Source organism: Mus caroli, chromosome 2, assembly GCF_900094665.2.
Source record: "Mus caroli chromosome 2, CAROLI_EIJ_v1.1, whole genome shotgun sequence".
In the NCBI taxonomy this organism is placed as follows: Eukaryota; Metazoa; Chordata; class Mammalia; order Rodentia; family Muridae; genus Mus; species Mus caroli.
Window position 1 is genome coordinate 8,905,549 of NC_034571.1, and position 24,531 is coordinate 8,930,079.

At 39.5% G+C, this 24,531-nt stretch overlaps 1 protein-coding gene across 6 annotated transcripts in view; it reads right to left on the bottom strand.

Moving 5' to 3' along the window:
- Positions 1-2,581: 2,581 nt before the first annotated feature.
- Mindy3 (MINDY lysine 48 deubiquitinase 3) overlaps positions 2,582-24,531 on the bottom strand; it is a 76,293-nt gene continuing 54,343 nt past the window's right edge. For 5 of the 6 annotated variants that reach the window (XM_029472339.1, XM_029472334.1, XM_021185512.2 and 2 more), the window contains 5 exons: positions 22,620-22,692; positions 12,823-12,895; positions 11,101-11,188; positions 6,209-6,280; positions 2,582-3,516 (listed from right to left, as the gene is read on the bottom strand). In XM_029472339.1, the coding sequence (XP_029328199.1) occupies positions 3,367-3,516; positions 6,209-6,280; positions 11,101-11,188; positions 12,823-12,895; positions 22,620-22,692 (456 nt within the window). In that variant the 3' untranslated portion in view covers positions 2,582-3,366. The remainder of the gene's footprint in view (positions 3,517-6,208; positions 6,281-11,100; positions 11,189-12,822; positions 12,896-22,619; positions 22,693-24,531) is intronic. The other variant, XM_021185506.1, reaches the window with a different exon arrangement.

Below are 24,531 nucleotides of genomic sequence, written 5' to 3' on the forward strand. Positions count from 1 at the left end.
TGCATACGAAGCTCCATGCTTCCCCAGTGAGGAGGAGTCAAGCAGGGGGACAGGCATCCTCTAATGATCACCAGAAGGCTTCTTTTGGTACTTACCTACTGGGTATGATGCTATTTTCAACCATTTTACATATAAAGGAGGCTTATAGTAAGTGAACTGCTCATGGGTGTGCTGGGAGCAAGCAGTCAGAGGTGAGAAAAACCCTGCCTTTATTGTGATGAATTGTACAGAGTCCTTGTGTCTTAGTTAGGGTTACTATTGCTGTGATAAAATGCTACGACCAGAAGCAATTTGGGGAGGGAAGGGTTTATTTCATTCACAGGCCCATATAACAGTACACTATCAAAAGCAGTGAGGGCAGAAACCAAAGGCAGGAGCTGATGTAGAGGAGCTGATGTGATGGAGGGGTGCTGCTTACTGGCTTGCTCACCTTGCTTTTTTATAGAACCCAGGACCACCAGCACGGGAGTGGCATCGCCCACAATGGACTGGGTCCTCCTACATCAATTACTAAGAAAATGACCTACAGGGTTGTCTACAGCATGATCCTATGGAGACATTTTCTTAATTGAGGCTTCTTCCTCTCTGTTGACTCTAGCTTGTGTCAAGTTGACATAAAATTAGCCAGTAGAGTCAGCATGGGTAATGTTAACTGTTCTCAAGGATTCGACTACCATGATTGAAAGGAGTTCAATTCAGGGTTGATTAAAGTCTCTGCACAACTTTTTCACTTGGCTGCCACTTTCTTTACGAGTGTCAGGGACTCTTTATTTGCACTGGATAAAGTGTTTACATATATGTATATATGCACATGTGTATGTAGATGTATACAAATATATATCTATATACATATATATTTGTGTGTAGGACATGTACAAAGAGTGGATAAGCTGTATATACACATATACATATGTATGTGTATAAATATATATGTAGGACACAAGTTTGTTTTACATGTATTACATAGTATACCTAGGAGATCCCGGGGTTGTATGCTGTCTGTATTTAGACTTTTGAGGAATGACAAAAACTGTTTGTTCTCTAAGGTGGTTTTGTCATTTAGATCCCCAGGGGCCTATGATGGTTCCTGCCTTTGCATCTTTATCAAGTGTTGCTATTGTCTGGGTTTCTGATTTAGCTTGCTCAATGAGTTTTGAGTGTATCTTGGTTTTTTTGTTTTGTTTTGTTTTGTTTTGTTTTTTTTTGAAACAGGGTTTCTCACTCACTCTGTAGACCAGGCTGTCCTGGAACTCAGAAATCTGCCTGCCTCTGCCTCCCAAGTGCTAGGATTAAAGGCAGAAGCCACCACTGCCCAGTGTATCTTGGTTTTGGTATGTATTCCTTTAATACCTACTTTAGGTGAGAATCTTACATGTTTACTGGCCATTTGAACATCATCTTTGGCAGAAAATCTCTTCAAATCATCTACCCATTTGAAAACACCCGAGATATCATTCCTCCGTGTATGCTATAAAAATTGAGTTATGATTTACAGATAAATCCCTCATTCTATGGATCATCTTTTCACTGTCTTGATGGTATTATCTGGATACATTTTAAATTATAATGAATGTTATAAATTTTCATTTTTACGAAATCCAGGGTCACTAAGGTTTATCCCCTTTGACTTCTTCAATTCCTTTAAGAGCTTTAGTTTGGAGAAGTGGACCACAGTCACATAATTTTAACTTTCATGTGAGGTGTGCGATAGGTTCCAGAGTCAATCTTTGCCTATTTTATTGTTTTACTTCTTGATATTTCCTTTAGGTTTCCAATTACAAACTTTCTTCTTGTATATATTCATTGAAAACCGATATTTTCTTCTAACCATGACATTAGTTATAAAGTAACTTTTGCTCTGTCGTTCCAGTATCATTTATTAAATGTTTCATATAATATTCATTGTAATCCTCTTTGGCTTTTGGATTATTTGAAAGTGTGTGTGTGGTTTAATTTCTAAATTTTTTGGGGGGGGAGTTTTCTATCCTAAGTTTTCTTCCAATATACCTTCATTTTGGTGACTTACACATAGAGACTCCACAAACAATTATTGCAGACACTTCCAGCAGTGCGCCTGAGCTAAGGGCCCAGTCACGCCTACCAATGCATCAACACCTCTAGAGATGCTTCCAGCCCTGGCTTTGAGGCATCTCAGCTGAGCTTCCAGATGGAGCAGTAGGCAAGCTATCTCTCTGAACTTTGCAGGGTTTCTCTCCAAAGACAGGGTTTCAAGTACCCCGAGGCTGGCCTCGATCTCATCCTGAACTCTTTCTTGATCTTTACTTTCAACTCTGAAGTGCTAAGTGGGTGTGCAATACCATGCCCAATTTACACTGTACTGAAGACTGAACACAGGGCTTCATGTGTGATAGGCACCCTACCTCCTGAGTTACATCCTTAGTCCTCATTCTACGTGTTGAGTGACACTTTGTAAAATTCATACAAAGTATTATGCTGCACCATTTCACGCAGCAGCAGTGAGATTTCCAGGAGGAACATTTTGTTTGTAGAGTTGACGGCAGAAATCATTATGAGCACTTGGTGATATTGAGTCACTAATGTAAAAGTGCAAGGATGTAGTTAAAGAAAAGTCTTTATTTACCGTATTAGCTGGGGCCATAATAAATAATGCAATATGCTAATGTAACAGTAGAGATTCTCATGCATTACCATACTTATAAATATACAAGAAAGCTGGCTTGCAGGAGAGTGTACTTAGCAATACAGTGAAAGTGATAATATTAAGCCCACAAAGCAAACAGATTCTTCCCGTATCGTTGTAAAAAACACATTCCTGTGCGCTTGTGAACAAATAGAAGTTCCCACATAGTATCCTTTTTTAAAAAAATTTTATTTTATTTTATTTTTTTGGTAAACATGCTATAGTTAAATTAGTTACCAAATAGCCAGGGCCTATAATTTGTGATTTATTAGTATTTCTGATGAAAAACAAAATTAACAAAAATTGACTTCTGCATTTTGATATGAAGGCTGCTAAAATAATACAGTAAAATAAAATGAATGAAATGATATTCCAGGCAGGTTTTTGTGACTGATCCCATTTATAAAAATGCTATAATATTGTGTTTATAATCTGGTAACAACCAGTTCCCTGACTGCAGAAGCGATGAACTTTAATTAAAGCTTAATTTTGTTAGTAAATTTCACAGAAAGGAGTAAAATAGGATAACCTTTAACATAAAGCTTTAGAACAAATAATTTAAACATATCTTAAACACTGAAAAATGTGTTTTTAATTGTTATTTATAGTTAATTAACAATACCAGTGTTTAGCTTTATGTAGCCAGTCATGAGTCCCCTTTCGACACCTGGTTTGACAATCTTCCTTACAAACACTCAGGCAACTCAGTTGAGCGAAGGACAGCGGTCTGTGGTCCACAGTAACTCAATGTATGGCCATTTGGTTTGCAGACAGCGTTTAATAGGAGTGTCGTCTGTCTGTAGCATGGGGTCTTCAAAACCCATAACCACTGCAGTCCCTTCCACATACATTACCTGCCGAGAGGAAAAGCCAGGAGGTCAGTTAATGTTCATAGCCAGTTCTCCGTAGCTACAGACAGCGTCACAGGCAAGTGCATTTCTAAAAGCAAGTTGTGTGGAGCTTCATAGCTAACTCTTTTCGTAGGAATTATACCCAACTAGAGCAACTGCAAAACAAACTTGTAAATGAGATGGTAACATACATTTTAATTGTTAGTTAACTGGTAAAACTGACAATTCCAGATCAAGACAAAAAAAAACAAAAATAGGTGAATCACAAGCATACACTTTTAGATGACAAATCATTCTTCAAATGATAGACACCAGGGCGTGTCTTCCCCCACTGTCCACATGGCATGCTGTGCTTCCTCTGGCTGGGCTACCAAGGCAATCAGTTGCTCCTGCTACTCAACAGAGAGTTGTTGTGCCCTCTGACTTGTACTTCTGTGCACTTCAGATTGGAAGATGACGTGCATGCATGCTAATGGAATCTGCTGTCTCTGGAATGAATGGTTTTTGAAATGTAGTTCTTGAGTATATTTTACATTGTATGAAAATCATGGAAGAAAAAAAATCACAAAAGATGTGAGGACAGACACAAGAGTCATGGAAGGATGACAGGGTAAACTAACCTGTGGAAATAATCATATTTGATATAATTTGTTGGGAAGATACCAGAAAACATTATTTTGCTTATTCTTTTTTTCAAAGAAAATACGTGAAATTATTTGACATACTAGTAGAACCCTAACTCACTATCAAGAATTCAAGTTGGGTTAATTTTATATTAAATATGTAATTGAAAGGGGTGGCTATGGACTGCCCTCTTCCAGAGTATGTGTAGCTATTTTTACCCACTCAGTGTCTGATACACATGATTGCAATTCTGTTCTAACATAAAAGCCATAAGCTATGTGACCAAGGAGCCAAAAGAAACAAGCTTATCAGCTTTCAGCAAGAGTTCCCTTAAAAACACAGCTGCCGAGGCAAAGAATGCTCTACTACTAGGTCACAAAATTTGGCTTTTTTTAGGGACGTCCAAAGGCATTACGGTGAAATACAATTTTCATATTAAAATTACAACTCACAGTTTTCAACCTCAGAACAAAAGTGCTACTTTCTAAAGAGTTGTCTAAAGGGATATAAGTCAGGACTGGGCCTGGTTCCCCAGTTGCTCACCGCATCAGAGCAGGAACCCTCTGCAAAGCAGTGGGATCTAATCTGTGCTTTCCACAGTGGCTGCGGCCTGGACTAGCAGTCCTCTCTTTGTTTGTTTAGCCTGCTATCTTGAGTGGGACTTGACTGAGCACTCAGGCCTTTTTATAGCCCCTGCATAATTTCAGGACCTTATACTTTTGTATAAATGAGATGCATGCGTTGCTTTTACGGTTGTTACATAGTATGTCATGTTAATTGTCCATATATCTTAATCTCTGATCTTGTGTTAGTATGTCAAATGCTTGTCACAAGCATGATTTGAAGACTTACTATATACAGGTAGCGTGGCCAAGAAGACCAAGGACAGGATTGGGAATCAGGAACTCAGTTCCAATCCCTGCTCTGTCAATGACTTGCTGTGTGACTCTGGGTGAGTCACTTAATCTCCCTGTCTCAGAGGCCTCATCTGTAAAATATGGATAATATTTAACTACCTTGCAGGGATTGTGGCAGTGAATTAATATTTCGTGATGATGAAGCTAGGCAAACTTCAACAACTAGGCGAGCATTCATTAATACACAATAAGATACAGCACGCAGGGGCTCTTACTGATTGTACAATATTACAGATGGTAATAAACTCAGGAAATGATTTTTGGGAATATGAAAGGTTTTGATTTATATTTTGTTATGAAAATAAAAGTAAAAATTAGCCTTTTAGTTTGGTTTTAGTAAAGTATGTAATTTACATTATGATCTTGTTTCTGTTGCCATCCTCCAAACAGCATGAAATCAAATTGAAAAGGCATAACTCCTAATAAAAGACTGTGGCTTTTTTCAGAATAAATGTAAAGACAACAGACTTGCCACTAGAACACAAAAACTGGCATTTCATTCAAAAGAGGGAAGTGCTCAGACAAGCAGGCTGGTACAGCCAGACACAGGCATCCGTGTGCCTCCGTCCAAGACTTAGAAAGGAGAGGAGCAAAGCAAAGTGATGAAAAGCACAGGCTCTGGACTACATTTGACAGGCCTCGATCCCAGCTCTGCCGTTTCCTGGCCCTGGACAGCTGCTTCCCTGTGCTGAGGCCCCTCTGCAAAGCAGCCACATACAGACAACACTGACCTCAGACAGTGGTGTGCAACTAAAGACTAGGTAAACACTCAATACAGCCATTTGGTAAATAAAACAAAAGCAACATCAAAACAAGTCAGCGTTATTTACTTCTGCATTTAAATAACAACCTTCTTTGGATTACCGAGAACTGCTGACTTGGAAATAAAGCCACAGTCCAGCGTAACATTGTGTACAGAGTAAACATATAGTTATTTTGTCGCAGTGAAATAAATGCTCCATAGATCCATGCAGAGCTTGAAGGCAGGTTACAGCTTATTCAAATTGAATATAGCCAGTTCTTACACACGTGCTGCAGCAGGGAGACTCCTGGAACGTCATCCTGAAGTTTCAAATGCAGGGGACTCAGACACAGTCATGCCCATTTAGTTCATCAACCCAGCTGAAGACAAACTACTATGTGAATTCTCATACCTTTTCATTATAATTTGACTGCTTCAATCCATTGTAGTGGTAGACAGTAAAAGATTCTGGACCACTGGAGCCCTATTATAAATAAAGGACTATTAAAACTTTAAGTTATATCATTTTATCGAGCAATTTCTAATGATATAAAGATGAAAATCTATTAATCTTTATTGTTATTGGGAACTCACTCGATAAAGACAGTGTGTATAGAGTTAGCTGCCAGAAGGGTTGAGAGAGGGAAGTTGCCTCTGGACAGGGAAGCCCTGCCCAGCATGAGCTCTTTTGCACTCGCTCTTCCCTTAAGTAGATGTGTGCATTACATTAAAAAAAGGACAAACACCCATAGAAAGAGTTACAGAGATAAAGTTTGGAGCTGTGACGAAAGGATGGATCTAAAAACTGCCATATCCAGGGATCCATCCTATAATCAGCTTCCAAACGCTGACACCATTGAATACTAGCAAGATTTTGCTGAAAGGACCCAGATATAGCTGTCTCTTGTGAGACAATGCTGGGGCCTAGCAAACACAGAAGTGGATGCTCACAGTCAGCTATTGGATGGATCACAGGGCCCCCAATGGAGGAGCTAGAGAAAGTACCCAAGGAGCTAAAGGGATCTGCAATCCTATAGGTGGAACAACATTATGAACTAACCAGTACCCCAGAGCTCTTGACTCTAGCTGCATATATATCAAAAGATGGCCTAGTCGGCCATCACTGGAAAGAGAGGCCCATTGAACTTGCAAACTTTATATGCCCCAGTACAGGGGAATGCCAGGGCCAAAAAGTGGGAGTGGGTGGGTAAGGGAGTGGGGGCGGGGGAGGGTATGGGGGACTTTTTAGATAGCATTGGAAATGTAAATGAGGAAAATACCAAAAAAAAAAAAAAAAAAAAAAAAAAAAAAAAAAAAAAAAAAAAAAAAAAGACAAGCGCCTAACAAGGATCTCCTAAAATGCATCCTGCAAAACATTTGCTCCTCAGTGTAGAACAAAGCAACACCACCTCTATTTAAACCACAAATACACATTCACCAATAGCTTCAATTCAGCCCACAATAGTGAATCAGAAGTTTCCATTAAACAATATCATTTCACAGAAATCAAAACATATCATGCCTAACAAGACTTTATTCCCACCCAAAGTGCCTGGCTCTTGGCTGATTTCCTGTAGACCATTTCCTGCTCTCCAGCCTGTCTCCCTGGCCATTCCTGACATAAGAAAGGATTGATATGAACCCAGCTGGGCCACAGGCCCTCCAAAGAGCTTTCCTACTTGGTGGGAAGTGAGCTGCTGGCAACTCTTGCTTTAGCACCTAGCAAAAGATGGGTTAAAAGGATGCAGCTTTGCTGAGAGAGTGAGGAAGGTGGAGAGCTCTGGGAAGGGTTTAGGGCTTCCTCGAGGCTTCAGGCTCTGGGAGCAGGTTTTGAGTTCCGGTTCAAACAAGAATGACACATTTCTTTCTAAAATGCCCCTTCTGCATTTTTTAAGACCCATCCCACATCTTTCCTGTAAAGTTTTTTTTTTTTTTCTGAACATACAAGCTGGTTATCTTACTCCTCTGGAAGCTGTAAGTCAAAGCTTTCTCAATTAGTTTGAGAATAGTGACTTTATATCATTGGGTTGTTATTGTGGAAGCCTTTACATTTTACATTCGCTTCTAACACTTCCCAGCTACAATCTAAGCTTTCATCATTTAGGTGACTGTTTCCTTAATTGTACTCATGATCACTGTCATTACTTAGATGACAGTGATTTGGTTCTTGATTTTGACAATTTTAACTTATAAATTAAACATTTCCTTCCTTGAGTCCTATTTGTATTCTCTAGGGAATAACTAATCAATCAGGTGGCATATGGAAACACCACAAAGGCTGTAGTTGCTGCAAGCACTTTTCCTTCTGGGGGGAGGGAGAAGTGATGGACTCTCAGGTCAGCCAGGTACCAGCTGAATGACATCAAACCTTTTTATACATTTTCTGATCTTCACTACCAAAAATGCTAGGATAATTGTACTCCATTTATAAGGCATACAGGATATGCTTAATGAAGACAGCTGCTTCTGCTGTTCTGGCTTCTCTCTCCTAACACCACAAACCCTTCCACTGTAGCTAGCTGAAGCTTGCTTAGGAAAGCTGACTGACTTAACTCTTTTCCTCGTTGCAATTTTAACCTGTTTCTGTCATTTCCTTTATGCACTCTTCGCTACCCAAACATGTTTGCTGAGCAGACCTTCTACTCATCTGTTAGGCAGGACACTGGCCAAGGATGCTGGTGGTGTGAGGGACAGTGCTGGCGTGCACTGAGTACAGATAGGACACCAGTGGTGTAGCTTACGTGGGAAGGCAAGTGTGACACAGGGGTCTTAGTTCCCACACAATGGAAATAGGTAGAAATGGGAAAGTCTCCTGTGAGGCAGGCAGCTGTGCTAATGTGCTAAGGTGGAAATCCATTAGAGTCACATACAGGTGCTACAACACTGCTGTGCTCTGTCCCCGCAGCTCCTGATTCACTAGATCCATGGGGGAGACATTTCCTGTGGAGTAGCAGGGAACTAGTACATTCTTCTACCACCTCAAGGAACACTGCCACAAAGGCAGTTACCCTCAATGGAGTCAATGGGCTACTAGATCAAACCAAAAGGGCACATGTCCCTGGGGCAGAAATGACCACATTCATTATGTGCATCCTCAAAGAACTGACAAATATAGAAGTGGACGATCACAGTCATCCATTGGACAGAGCACAGGGTCCCCCAGTGAAAGAGCTAGAGAAAGTACCCAAGCAGCTGAAGGGCTTTGCAGCCCCACAAGCGGAACAACAATATGAACTAACCAGTAACTCTAGAGCTCCCTAGGACTAAACCACCAATCAAAGAGTACACATGGAGGGACTCAAGGCTCCAACCACATATGTTGCAGAGGAAGGCCTTGTGAGACATCAATGGGAAGAGAGGCCCTTGGTCCTGTGAAGGATCGATTCCCCAGTGTAGGGGAATGCCAGGACAGGGAAGCAGGAGTGGGTGGGTTAGTGAGCAGGGGGAGGGGGGATGGGATAGGAGGATTTTCAGAGGGGAAATGAGGAAAGGAAATAACATTTGAAATGTAAATACAGAAAATATCTAATAAAGCATTTTATCAAAGAAAAAAAGAAAAAGAAATGTATATGCAAAAAAATTCACAAAACATAAAACTACCAATTCCTTGAGCTAACAAGTCATACTAATGTTAGTCATCATCATGTAATCAGCACACATGCGGCCGAAGGAACCTGTAACTGTCTGACACTGCACAAGCAGTTTTCAACCCCACCCCATACAGACGTGCTTTATACTTAAAACATAGTATTCAGTATTTCCAATAATGTCCTGGCATCAGCCTTCTTGGGATAAAAACCCCAGCTTCAAATATTGCTTCAAACCTTTACTATCCTATAACTGACCATCCATTGACACATCTGAAGTATTTTAGACTCTAAAAAGGGACTTTCAGGAAAGCCCAATGGGAATACACTGAACATTTTAATCTAACAGTGCCCTTTCAATGTTAGAAAAAAAAAGTTTGTTCTGTCTTTTTTTTTTTTCACAAATTATTTGCCAAAGTTTGCAAAGCTCAATTTCCTATGCCATTAGAGTATTGATTGCTTTCTGAACTGTACTACTCACTTCCATTATTCATAATAACCAACAGGAACCTATGTTCTCTACTAAAGCAAGACCAAATGCCACCAATGCCAATTACTCTGGTCAAGTCTGATTTGTACCCAAGATATCAATTTAGCAAGCACATCAATATTAAATAACTACATAGTTACACAAAATTGGCATTTTCTATTGGAACAATTTAAACTGCTGATATGATGTGACCATGATTATTACGTTGACTAGCTCAGTGGTAAAACAAGTTTCATGTAGACCAAAGACAAAGACCTATGCGTAGTCTGCCACCAACGCAGGCACAACCCAAGGGTGTGAGAACAGAGCCGGCTAACTGAAGCATCAAAGCCCAATGGAAGACTTGTCCTTAGAGGAGTCAGTGCTGCTCCACTACAAACAAAGCCACTCTGTTCACCCTTTTCTTCTAGAACTCAGGCTCATTACTAGAAGCCCCTACCCTTCCCTTCTTTGGCAGTGTCCTAAGATGCATGCTAATCGGCAGGCCCTGAGAGTGTGAGCGTGGGCTCAGAGGAAGCAGTGTGATGTTTCTATTATATGCACATCTGGCTTGACCCTTCTTTTTTAGTCTTATACCATTCTCTGCCACCCATCAGAATTCTGAATACTAAATAATGTACTGGTACACTGATAGCCTCGGAGAATTGTAGCACTGTAGTGACATAAGGCCTCCAAATTAGAGGAGTGTGTGGTTCCACGAACACACATAGCACACATGTATCACTTACTGACATGCATACTCTGAGGTCTATACAACTGTACCAGGACACAGCATGTACCCGATGAGATGAGGGGGGTAAGCTGCTAACACACACACACACACACACACACACACACACACACGCACGCACGCACGCAGAATCACTTTGTGCGTTGTACCACTGTGCTGACACACTCACACTCTATCACTGTACCAGTACTTACACATCAGAGCACTGCAGCACTGTAATAGAATACAAAGTTGCCCTCTGAGAACTGTATCAATGTGTTGGCACCCACTGAGACACCCACCTCACCCCAGGCACTATATCAGTGTACTGACACGTGTGTTTTCTGAGCACTACACAGCATATGGGCTCCTATCTTTCTGACCTCTGCATGGAAAGGCCTTTATATAATAGATTTTTTTTCTTAGTCTCATATCTACACTTTAGGGGAAAAAATCTTGTCCACAGATGATCATCTCAACAGAACAAATGAGTCCATATATTCTGTGGAATATGTTACCTGATCAGGAAAAAATTCTTGAAGAAATGGACCCAACAATATGATTCCTAGTCCTTCTGGATCTAATTTATTCTTCATGAGATTTATACTATAGGGAGAAAAAAAGAAAGAGAAAAACAGTGAATACCAAAAAAGACAAAACACCACAAAACTATTTTGCTCTTTCATGATTAAATTTCTGGTGCTACACTTTTGGATGCCAAAATCCTAAGAGCTGTTCTTTTTAGAACTTTAATGACAAATACACAGGAATGACATTTAATTTGCCAAAATTTAGCTATTTTTAAATCAGAGTAATCTGTTACTATTTAAAATTTAAATTATGATGGCGACTTTAGAATATTGTTCCTTATTAGGTAAAGTAATTTCAAAACCAAGGTTTATAAACTCAGGGTACAACCTCCCAAAGACAGATTCTCTTTGCTTCCTAGGTACTGAATTCAACAATCAAATAGAGCATTTACTTCTCAAAAAAAAAAAACCATTTTAGGCTCCAGGAGTTAGAGCAAGCCAAGAGGCAATGGTAAATCAGATAAGAAGAGCATGCCTTTCAGAATGTTACTTTAAGAACTAGATGAGATAGATGCTTAACATCCGTGGACAATCTAACTTGAAGGACACAGACATAAAAGCTTGAGTCTAGGAAACTGCAGTGACTGTCATTGCCCTTGTGGTCCAGCTCCTGCCAATCAGGTGTAATGGAGGCTGGTGGAGAGTGTCGGGAGTGAGCAGCTCTAGGAGGCAGGGGAACAGAGAGTGAAGTTCAAAGGGTGAAACCATCAACAGTCTGTCTACGTAGAGGTTTTCCCCCAATGCCATTTCAAACTCTAAATACCAAGTTAAACTTAGCCCACTATGTAACAAGCAGAGAGCCATATTTGGGGGTTATGAGGCATTGTGGCTGATCAACTTGCCCAGGGTACTTCACCAGTGCTCAGGGGAGTCTGTGGTTCAAGCTCTTTACCAACAGACAGCTGGAGAAGGACTGAACAGGAGCCAGACAAAAGGGTTTAAGGATTCCCTTCCTGGGAAGGTCCCAGAGCTGGGCAGTTATCTGTTTCTCCCTTTCCTCTACTTGTTTGGACTAAGTGAGTTCAAGGGTTTTTGTTTGTTTGTTTTATTAGAAATGGAACTTGAGCGATGTGTTTAGGGGTAAAACTTTTAAAATATGTCTTATGAAAGTTACATCTGTGTGAGGTCTCTAGCCAGGTTCAGTGACATGTGGCCTCTGCTCTAGGAGATGCTAGAGCATGACTATCATAGCCTTGGTATCTTCTGGTATCATCTGCCTGCTCCATGCAAAGGATTCAGAGGGTCTGAGGAAGGCCATTAGATTGTGATCTGAGGCAAAGGCAATGTGACTATTTTCAATTGATATATATATATATATATATACATATATATATATGTATATATATATACACACATATATATATATATATATATAATCTCAAAAACCAAAGTCTTTTTAGATAGAAAAAAATCAAATTATAGTGAAAGACTTATTTTAAAAACCAAGACAACCCAACATAGTGTCAAGAAGCAACAGTATGTATAATATAGGTATATTAACTTCTGTCCTCAAATTGGATTAGGTCTTTTTCCCTAAATTTTTATTGTTTTGTTATATAGGTTTAGCATATAGCATAAAAATGTATATACTGTTTCAACTTGATAGAATATTTTTTGATAGATCAAAATAACACTTCCAGTTGCACTCACTACTCGGGATCTGAAACAAGGTCCAAGGCTTTCATGACATCTTCTAGAAGGGAGTCAGCTATGAATCCATTATCTGGAAAACATATTAAAGAGAAGTTGGAATACGAACATTTCTGATCAGGTTCTGGGGAGGAGCGGATGACTTCATAGGAATACAAAGAGTTGAAGAACTCTTTTTTTTTTTTTTTTTTTTAGCAGTAAAGCTCATTGCTCCTAGGTACTTGCTCAGATGAATTTTCTTAGACATATAATCAAAGATTTATCTTCAAGGGAGGAAAAAAATTGACTTATGAACTCCAATTAAACTTTAAAGTTAACCTATTTTTTAATAGAGGAGCTTGACAAACCGGCAAATGGGTAAAAACTCTTTCCACTTAACAACATTACTCAGGAATTAGCTAAATTTTTAAATTGTTATGAAGAAATCAAGTGAACAGAATTATTTACAATTCTTTTGTTTGTTTGTTTGTTTGTTTGTTTTTAAAACAGAGTTTCTCTGTGTATCCTTGGCTGTTCTGGAACATGTTCTGTAGACCTAGCTGGTCTCAAACTTATTCTTGTCTCTGCCTACAGACTTATGGGATTAAAGGCATGAGTCACTACCACCCAGCACAAATTCTGTTTGTTACAGTTTCATTTTACTAAATGTAGTGATCCAGTTCTATTTAGATAACTGATGGTGTAAAACTAAGAAAAAAAATCTCGAAATAGGCTTCACATTAACTAATAGCTACAGATTCAGTTAAAAAACATTCCAACTAAACATGACAAAAATATCACCAACACACCTGCATAAAAAAGCTAAAGCTGAAATGTAGTGGAGGCAAATGTGCTGTCTGCAAATTCCAGGCTCAACATAAGAGCATGCCACCTGCTTACAGTCTGCAGGCTCCTTCCTCTCTGTATCTAATCTCTCTGCCCAGCTACATTCTATCCATCTTGTACCAGCGTCTAGCCAGGAACTCCATCTGATGGTTTGTCTGCTCCATATACCTCTCCCAACCTCAGATCTGCCTTCATATTCAAGGTATACACCAGAATTCACATTCTGTGTGCCAATCCGGCCCCAGGAGTTCATCTGACTTCATTCTACCTAAGCAAAATCCAACCTTCAGGCCCAACCTGGCCCATACATCCTGTGCTCTGTCCTAGTCTACTACGTCCATAGCAGACAGAGATTAGCATTCAGTTCATTAATATGTGGTTTCTACAAGCCACTTTTTCCAAGAGATTAGTCTTCTGAAAAAAATAAACAGAGAAACATCAGAAGTAAATGATACCATACATCCAATGGTCTTAACAGAATACTCCACCCAAAGATCAAACAATATATATCCTATTTAGCAGCCCTTAGACACTTCTCGAAAATAGAACCCAACCTGGAACATAAATGTTAAATTTAGAAAGGTTCAAATAATTGGCCATAATGCAACAAAACTTAAATAGCAAGCAAATCTCTAATAATTACACAAAATCTTGGTGTAAATAACTGATTTCCGAATGATAAATGGGTCAAAGAAGAAATCAAGGTAGGAATAAAAATGCTCCCCAAACGACATGAAAACACAAAACCTCTGAGACATAGTAAGGGCAGCTTTAAGTGTGAACTTTCTAGCGCCAAATGCCTAAATGAAAAAAGCAGAGTACAAACAAATAACTTAATGATGCATCTCAAAAATTTGAAAATCAAGAACAAATGAAACTCAGAACCAGTAAACAAGGAGAGAAAATAAAAATCTGTAGAAATTATAGGAATAGAAAAACAGAAAACAAATCTAAAAACTGGTTCTCTGAGATGATAACAAGACAGACCCTTGGCTCAACTCATTGGAAGAAAGAGAAGGAAGGAAGGAAGGAAGGAAGGAAGGAAGGAAGGAAGGAAGGAAGGAAGACAGATCCAAATTATCAGAATCAGACGTGAATAGGGAATTATTACAATAAACACCAGAGAAATTCAGATCACAAGGGAATACTTTAAAAGCCTACATTATATTGTATTACAACTATACTAATATTGGAAAATCTTTAAAAAAAAAGAAAAAAGAATTTGTAGATTCATCCAAACTACCAAATTAAACCAAAAGGAGATCAACAACCTAAACAGATCCATAACAAATTATGAGATAGAAACAGTAACAAAAAAACCTTCCGACTGAAAACAGTGTAGAACCAGAGGGATGAAGGATTCACAACATAATTCTACCAGGCTGTCAAAGATCTACAACCAAGCCTTGTTAAATTACTAAACAAATAAAAAAGACAGAAAAAAAGAAAAGGATGCATGGGGGGAGGGGAGGAAGGGAGAGAGTGAAGAAGGGAGGGAGGGAGAGAGGGAGGAACAGCCAGAACATCCTATACTCCATCTGTGAAGTCATTGCCACTTGAAAACCAAAATTAGGTAAAGACCCACACAAAGGAAAATATAAGCCATTATACCCCAAAAACACAGACTCAAAAATCCTTAATAAAATACTGGCAAACCAAGTGCAGACATATATCATGAAGATTATCCACAATAACCAAAGTGGCTTTATGCTGAACATGTAGGGATGGTTTAACACAAGCAGTCAGCAAATGTAGTAAGTCATGTAAGTGAAATTAATGATAAAAATCATATGATCATCTCAATATATGCAGAAAAACTGTTTGACAAAAATCTAATATGCTTTCATAATAAAGGTCTAGAGAGAGCAGGACTAGAGGGAACATACCTCAGCTATGGTGGTTTGAATATGTTTGGCCCAGGGAGTGGCACTATTGATAGTGTGGCCTTGTTGGAATAGGTGTGTGTGTCACTGTGGGCATGGGCTTTAAGACCCTCAGCCTAGCTGCCTGGAAGCCAGTCTTCTCCTTCTGGTCTTCAGATAAAGATGTAGAACTCTCAGCTCTTCCTGTACCATCTTCCTGTACCAGCTCTTCCTGGACATTGCCATGCTCCCGCCTTGATGATAGTGGGGTGAATCTCTGAACCTGTAATCCAGCCCCAGTTAAATGTTGTCCTTATAAGAGTTGCTTTGCTCATGGTGACTGCTCACAGCAGTAAAATCCTAACTAAGACAGAAGTTGGTACCAGGGATTGGGGTAATTTCTGTGATAGGCCTGACCATGACTTTGTTTGGAAGAATATGGATTGGGAACTTTGGACTAAGTGGACTGCTTTAAGTGTGGCTTAATGGGCTATCTTAGTAGGAATATGGAAGACTTTGTTGCTGAGGGTGATTTGAACTCTGGAAGACTGGCTCTAAAAGTTTCAGAGGAGAAGAATTTTAATAGTGGCTGAGACTGTTCTTGAGATATTTTGGTGAAGAATATGGCTGCTTTTTGCCCCATGTCTGAAGAATGTACCTGAGGCTAAGGTAAAGAGATTTATATTAATTGCATTGACAGTGGAAGTCTCAAGAAAGCCCAACAGAGACTTTGTTCTCTGGTTAAGTTTCAGGAAGAACATTTTGAACAAGCATAGCAAACTTAGAAAGGAAAAGTATAAAATGTATGGTTCAAGTATAAACAGACACCAAGAAGTGAAATGGAGCTGAATTCCGTATTGAAGGAGATAAACAGAGTAAGGGCATAATCCCACCCAGCCAAGCTTATTGTTTGTGTGTTTGCCATTGGACAAGGAATAGTTATATCATGTTAGGCATTATTATTATTTGGATATTGTTTTCACTTGGACTTTTTTTTTCTGGATCTTGAGGAACAGTGGCCATGAAAAGCTTAGGCTCAGGCCTTTAATTCTAGGAGACAGAGGCAAGCAGATCTCTGAGTTCAAGGCCAGCCTGAGACACAGCAAGTTTTAGATAGAAAAAACCTCTATGTGGTAAACCACACCTTTAATCCCAGCACTTAGAAAATAGGCATGCAGATATCTGAGTTCAAGGTCAATCTACAGAGCAAGTTCCAGGACAGCTGAGCTTAGGGAGTGAAAGTTGGAAAACAGAAAGCTGGTGATAATATAATATAATATAATATAATATAGTATAATATGGGGACATGTTCCAGCTCTGGCAAGCAGCAGAACTATGCAGGTTCAGCCATGTGACTCCAGCTGTAGAGTAAAGAATAGAAGCGATTACTGGGATAGTTGATGCTGGTTAGCTGGAGAAAAGAAATTAGCAGTGTTTAAGAAGAGACCATCATCACTGATGTGAAATCTGGGAAGTGTTTTCTGAGAGCACAAAGAAGCTGTGTTCCAGAGATTGCCAAGATTGTACCTCCTGGTGCAGCTCGACTTGGTAATGTGTAAGAATCATTTAAGTGGTACTGGTTTTGAAGGCACGAAGGGGTTGTGGAGAGCAGCTGAGGCTGGGACACTGTGAGAGGCCAGGGAATGTCACTGGTGAAGGAAGGTACAGCCTTAGTTGCAGACGATGGACCAGGATTGAAAGGGTTATGCAAAGAAGTTGAGGCTTGGTGCCATGAAGAGATCTTATGAGAGGCTATTGGTAAAGCCTAGTTGCAGCTGAAGACCCCAGTGTATTAGAAATGTCAGTACCATGGGATCACCACCAAGAATAGCAGCAGCATTGGAGTGGAGTCAACCAGAGCCTAGAGTGCTACAGAGGGCAGAGCTGGAGAAATGATGCAAGCCCTTTGGAGGAGCCCAGAAGATCATGTGTGGATTCCAGACACTGGAACAAGAAGCTGTGAAGTTGAAGTTCACTTGGAGACCCCAAGATTTAAAAGATGCCAGAGCCATGGGATACCTGCTGAGGAAAGCTACTAATGGGGAATGGAATGAGCACAGGAGAAAAAAGTTTGTTGCAGTCAACAAAGATGAAAAGGGAGTAGAGATCTGAAGACTGCTCTGCTGTCAGACATGGAGATGCAGAGACTCATGTGTTTGAACAAGCCTATGGGGGCCAGGGAGTAGAATGTGGTGCTTTGAATATGTTTGGCTCAGGGAGTGGCACTATTAGGAGATTTTGCCTCATTGGAGTAAGTGTGTCACTGTGGATGGTGGGCTTTAAGACCCTCATCCTCGCTGTCTGGAAGCCAGTATTCTGCTAGCAGCCTTCAGATGAAGATGTAGAACTCTCAGCTCCTCATACAGCATGCCTGCCTGGACACTGCCATGCTCCTGCCTGGATGATAATGGACTGCACCTCTGAACAGGTAAGCCAGCCCCAATCAAATATTGTCCTTATAAGAGTTGCTTTGTAAGTCGGGTGGTGGTGGCGCACGCCTTTAATCCTAGCACTTGGGAGGCAAAGGCAGAGGCAGAGACAGGTGGATTTCTGAGTTTGAGGCCAGCCTGGTCTACAGAGTGAGTTCCAGAACAGCCAGGGCTATGCAGAGAAACCCTGTCTTGAAAAACCAAAGAAGAAAAAAGAAAAAGAAAGAGTTGCTTTGCTCATGGTGTCTGTTCACAGCAGTAAAACCTTAACTAAGACACTCAACATACTAAAAGTTATATATGAGAAACCCATAGCTAAGTTTATCCTAAGATGACAGAAACTGGCAGCAATCCCACTGAAACCAGAAACAAGACAAGTCTGTTCACTAGCTCCATTCCTTTTCAATATAGTACTTGAAGCACAATCTGAAGCAATAAGGCAAGAGAGAGAAATTAAAGGAGTTTAAGCAGAAAAAGAAATTAAACTACCCCTATTTGCTGATGACATATTACACATAAGAGCTCCCAAACATATATTTGCAACACAACGACTGTACGTAAGGCTCAGGGAACATTGTTCAAGAGGGGACAGAAAACCTGTATGAGCCAAAGGAACAAACTGCTGAGAGAGATCATCTCCTAGACATGCCAGGGAAAACTACATCCATGAAGTCTCAACAGCATGTCTGTCTAAACAAGCCCTGAACACAGATAACAATAAACACAGTACCATGGAAAGAGGAAATCTTAGGTCCTCCACCCTAGACAAAGCACTACAGGCAACTAACAAGTGCTGAGAAGGGGAGCACAGCCTTCTTTCTATGGGGAAGAGCCCTTCAGTTCAGTATCCACAAATGGTCAGCCCTGAGGTCACATACACACAAATAACTAATTATACAGACTAGGCAGGTTGTAATTATGATCAAGGAATACATACACATACATATGTAACATATGATTAAAAAAGAGGACAAGAATTTGAGAGAGCAAGGAGAAGGCACATGGGAGACCTAGAGGCATGACATGGAAATGTTGTATTTACATTTGAAAAATTATGAAGAAGTTAAGTGTTGACAACAAAAATGGTGGCTGTATATACACAAAACAGCGTAGAAAGTGGCCCCAACTCTGCTGATGTGAAAAGTACAATGACACAAGCAAAGGCTCTGGAGGGCAGTTAGAAATGACAGCGATTCTGAACTGTCACTAGCTTATTCCCTTCCACGCACAAGGCACAATCACTCATTCCAGGAGACTGCCTCTACTTTCCATTAGCAACCAACATTACGTTTTTTTTCAAGGGTTAGGTAATTTTCTAAAAAATGTGTCTAAAAGTCCTACAACAAACTACAGAATAAAGGAAGCAGCTGCTCACCTGGGATGCCTCATTTTATAGGCCTAGGCAGGTCAGGACTATCAGAAGTCACCCTTTTCCAGACAGACTGACCTTGCTTTAACGGCTTCAGATCATTTGTGATAATTAAAAGTGCACAGATTTTAACATGAAGGGTTAGTGTAACTACAACTTGTCCAGCTACAAATAATTTGAGGTCTAAAGAATAAAATAATTTGTTTGAAAGCACTTTCAAAGACATTCAAGCCCATAAGCTTGCTTTGATGAATTGGAAAGATAGAAAAAAAATTATTTTTGCTTAGTTAAGTCACAGCTAAAAGCCCAGAGCCTCTAAATGTCAAACAGATTTTATTTGGCCACCAACAGACAGGAACACTAATCTGGAAAAGTCCCCCTGCTTATTGGCCATCACAGATCTTGACCTGACATTCAGCATCTTAGGAAGCACAATAGAAAATGCCTCTGCTGCCTTTGTCTGGACACTTCAGTCAGTCTAGCTTCATTCTTTTAACTTCATTGCTACTCAAGAAAAATTCCTATTATAGCAATTACCTGAGAGCAAAGCCCAGATCCAAATACTTTCCTCCATGAAATGATCAGCAGATAAAACTGTGGATGTGCTTAAAAGTTTGTACATAAGGGTATGCTGCCTGATAAACTGTTCCAACTATGTTCTGAGCAGCTGTTTATTATTGCCATTTTTTAATCTGTGATTTAATCATGAAACCCTGCCAAGTAATTAAAATGGTATAATAAGGCATTGCTAAAATTAAACTTTTGATGATATTCCAAATGAGAAATTAGCAATTTAAAAAATACACCTTTGATCTCATAACTTTGTTTGACATCCAAATAAGTAGCAGGTTTCTAGAATTTTGAAGAATCTAAAATACATATTATTCTAATTGCTCAAGCAAATGGAGAGTCAATACCAAATTCTTAGCAGTAGTCTAATGCCAACAAGTTCAGAGCGGCTTGAGCATCTTTATGACTTCAGTCATAACACAGACATTGGTAATCTCGGAGGGGTTGAGATTTCTTGGTCTAGAACATCTAGAAGCTATTCTTGGTTCTTAAAAATACATACGTACCTTTGAAAGTTAAACATACAAAGTTAGTTTAACAACACTGGGGAAAAAGGTGATAGTATCTATCTCGTAGATTCATGGCAAAGATTGTGTGTGTGTCACTGTGGGTGTCTATGTGTATTCATAAGTGTGTGTGTGTGTGTGTGTGTGTGTGTACACTTATGTGTGTGTAGGTGAGAGGTGGATGTTGGGTGTTTTCCTCACTTCCTTTCCACATTATTATCGAGGCAGGTCTCTCACTGAGCCCATAGCTCGATGATTTAGCTTGGCTAGCTGGCCAGCCTGTGAGGTTCAGAGCTCTTCCTGTCTCCGTGTCCTCAGCAGTGCAATCACAAGCACACACCAACATGGCTGGCTACCTTTATGTGGGTTTTGGGAAGCTAAATTTAATTCTTTATGCCAGCATAGCAAATACTTCCTCACTGACCCATATCACCAGCCACATACAGGTGGCTTTACTATTAAATTAATATTAAATCACTAGTAGTTGATAATATCAATTATTAATAGTGATAATAGTAATAATAAACTAGTTTATTAAGATGATATTAAAATTAATATTAGTGTTAAGTAAATATTAAATTAAAAGTTTAACACTAAATTAAAGCATGACATGGCTTTAATATATTCATGGAGGTAAAACGTTTTCTAAGTTGTAATGTTCCACACAGATACTAGCACCATTATGTTTCTAAGAAGGGATATGTAGGGGCCGAGAAAGCTCAGTAGTTAGGAACACTTGTTGCTTTTGCAGAAAATGCGGGGATTCACATTGGGTGCCTCAAAGCCACTTTTAATTTCTAGCTTCAGGGTACCTGACACCCTCTCTGCCTCAGAGAGTACCTGCATACACGTGGTATTACCTAACCCCCATGCTTGGCATACACACATACACATATACAAAATAAAAGTAAGTCTTAAAAAAATAAAACAAAGCAGGTATAAGATGTGGTGTCCCTGAAAAAGTGCTACTGGTGGTGGCCAGTACAAGCCCATTCATTTATTCTATTGTCATGGTGAGGAATGTAATATAATTTAAACAATATAATTCATGCTTCTACTAGAGGGAAAAAGTATTAAGGAAAAATATTTTCATCTCCAAATTTGTATATGTGTTAGTAAAGCAAGGCTATATAAACCAAAATATTAAATAAAAAATAAGCAAGCAAAACATGTTCTTCACGCTGGAATAATACCGCTTCCTATAATGATTTACCTTAGTGAAGGGAAGTCTTTTCTCATCAATGCTCCCGGCTAAGCACCCTTTAGGCTTAGTACTGCAATGACTTTTCATTTTCAGCCTTTTCTGTTACTCATCAACAATGCTGCTCCATGACCAGGCAGTGAGAGCAGAACCCTTAGAAAGCAGCCTTGCTAAGGGGAAGGACGGGTGTCAAGAGTAAAGAGCTTCCTGCTGAAGACAGAGGACACAGGAACAACTGAGGTTTTCAGAGCTCCAAAGGACTCCCCTGACCTAACAACTTTGGTTTCAATGTGATGACTTATGTTAGAATAAGTTGACTTTAAGGGAGGCAGATACAAGGTTAAGGCATAATCTTTAACTCAGTACAGAAAGAAAAGGCCATCAAAACTCCTCGATGGACATATAAATGATATAAATGTGCCATTTTCAAAACTCTCTTTGGTAGAGTAAATATGAGATCAGAAGGTAAATGATCAGGATGATATTCTTTCACATGAAGTTTTTTTGTTCAATTACGTGTGTGTGTGTGTGTGTGTGTGTGTGTGTGTGTGTGTGTGTGTCTGTGTGTGTAGGCCATAAGTATCCGATACCCTGGAGCAGGACTTGCAGCTGAGCCTACCTATGGGTACTAGGAACCACATTTGGATCTTCTATAAAGAGCAGCGCAATGCTCTAACTGCTGAGCCATCTCTCTAGGCCCTGATCTGGTCATTCAATGTTTATTAAGATCAGGAACTAAGAAACACTACTACATAAGTGAATCCTGACCTTTGACACGTAGTATAAGTAGAAAGTCAGAATCTGAAGAAACACATTCACTCAGCCGTAGAATTTGATGGGAGCCATGGTCTGCTAGCTTTGCTGCTTGGTCTCTTTGATTTCCATTTTTGCTGCTTCTCCTAAGGTTTTTTTTTTTTTTTTTTTTTAAAGAACTACCACCTATTTTCCATTTAATAATCCAATTCATCTTTTGAGTACAACCCAAGTATTGATACTTCAGACATAGAGCCATACAATGTATTGACGAATGCTTACCTTCTGGATCATAGGTTTGGAAAACTCTTCTGGCTTGTTCCGAAGGCGCTTCAGGGGCAACTAAAGCCATATCCTAAAAATCAAATGAATACTATCAACCAGATGCAACGCTGTGGTATCAACAGTGAATGCTCACATGGGGCATTTGTAGACAGAATAAATGCAGCATAGGAGAGTAGGCAGAGAAATCACAAACTCTCTCCAGTGCCCAACTTTACTTCCCAAGGATGGAAATGAGACTTAAGCCACAAAAAGCTAAAAGTTTTTCATGCCAACATTATAAAAGCAATTAATATAAAATTTAAAATTCAGAAAACCCATGACCTGTAAGTGTATTATATACTACTGTCTATGTAAAGAAATACATAGCTTAAAATATCCTCTAATTTCCAATGACAAAAAATATATGACATAACACTCTAGTTTTCAAGGAATCAAAACTATGAGATTTTTCTAATAGCAAAAACTAAAGTGCATACATAGGACTGTAATGCCAGTTACCACACTAGAAAAGAGCAATGTAACACATGTATCACGTTCTGTATGTCCAATTTAGCTTCCAAAGAGTTATTATAGCAGGGTTATAGATCCTTCATAGATTGAGTTTCTTCACCACAGTGGGTATCACTGCTCATCAAAGCTGCAGCAGAGACTCACAGCACTCTGTTGCTATTGCTTCTCTATACAACCTCATTGCTCATATCTAAGCCTCTGCGTCATCCTACTTCTGATGACAAGAAAGCAGAATTGAGGGCCCTGTGTTGATGACTGGTTGTAGCCTCTGTGTGAGCTTTCAATTATATTTGTGTTCGGTGAGACACACCTCATCAGAGAACAGGCATCCTTTCACACCATCTCAAACCCTCAATCGGGGCTACACAGCAAGATCATCTCAAACCAAATCAAACACAGAAAACAAAACACAACAGCTTTGAGGTATAAATGTTAAAATTTAAAATGTTTTATGGGCAAATTTCAAAGAAAGATACTCTAACTTGTAGCCTTACCCACCCATATCTCATTTATGAAGGAAGGAACAAAAAGAACCAGTGAGAGGAGGTCTTACCTGCTCCTGGACCACCTTCCTCAGGGTGGAAGAGCATGTACTGTTCTTATGAAACTCAGGACTGGGAACTGAAGCAATGAAATCACACCAGACTTACGTACTTTTATGTACTCCATCAAAGAAGAGTGAAAGGCCTTGCTATTTTACGTGTTTCAGTTGTGGATGTTATCTCATGCTTTCCACCCCAAAGACCATGCCTACATACTCAAGTGTTATTCTGCACATGCCAAGCACTGTCGTCTTTGGTTTAATTTTCAATGCTGTTCTGAATTTGTGATTCAGTTCCCTACTTGCTGGATTCGTGGGCTCTGTCTAATCTTTTGCCATCATAAACAATGCATCAAAGAAATGTGAAGGAATAGTCTTATGCAGGCTTAATTGTATTTGTGGGAGAGATCTACTGTGGGTTGCTGGATCATAGGAAGAATAATTTGCAATTTTAGTAGGCACTAGAGAGCTGTAAATCATGTTTGCCTACTTATTTCAAACATTGTTTTGTTTTTGGACAGAGTCTCACATATAGCAGGTTGGCCATAAACTCATTATGAAGGTAAAGATTATTTGAACTTCTGATTTCTGACACCTGTCCAGTGAGTGTTGAAATAATATAAATGCACTTCTCTCCAGGTTATAAGATGTGGAGATAGAATCCACGACTTCATCTACCCTAGGTAAGTATTCTACTAAGAACATAACAAGTTTCTTGAACAATGCTTCTTAAAACTCACATCACCAATATCCTATCCTAATCAGATAAGGGACTAATATCCAATATATATAAAGAACTCAAGAAGGTGGACTCCAGAAAGTCAAATAACCCCATTAAAAAATGGGGCTCAGAACTGA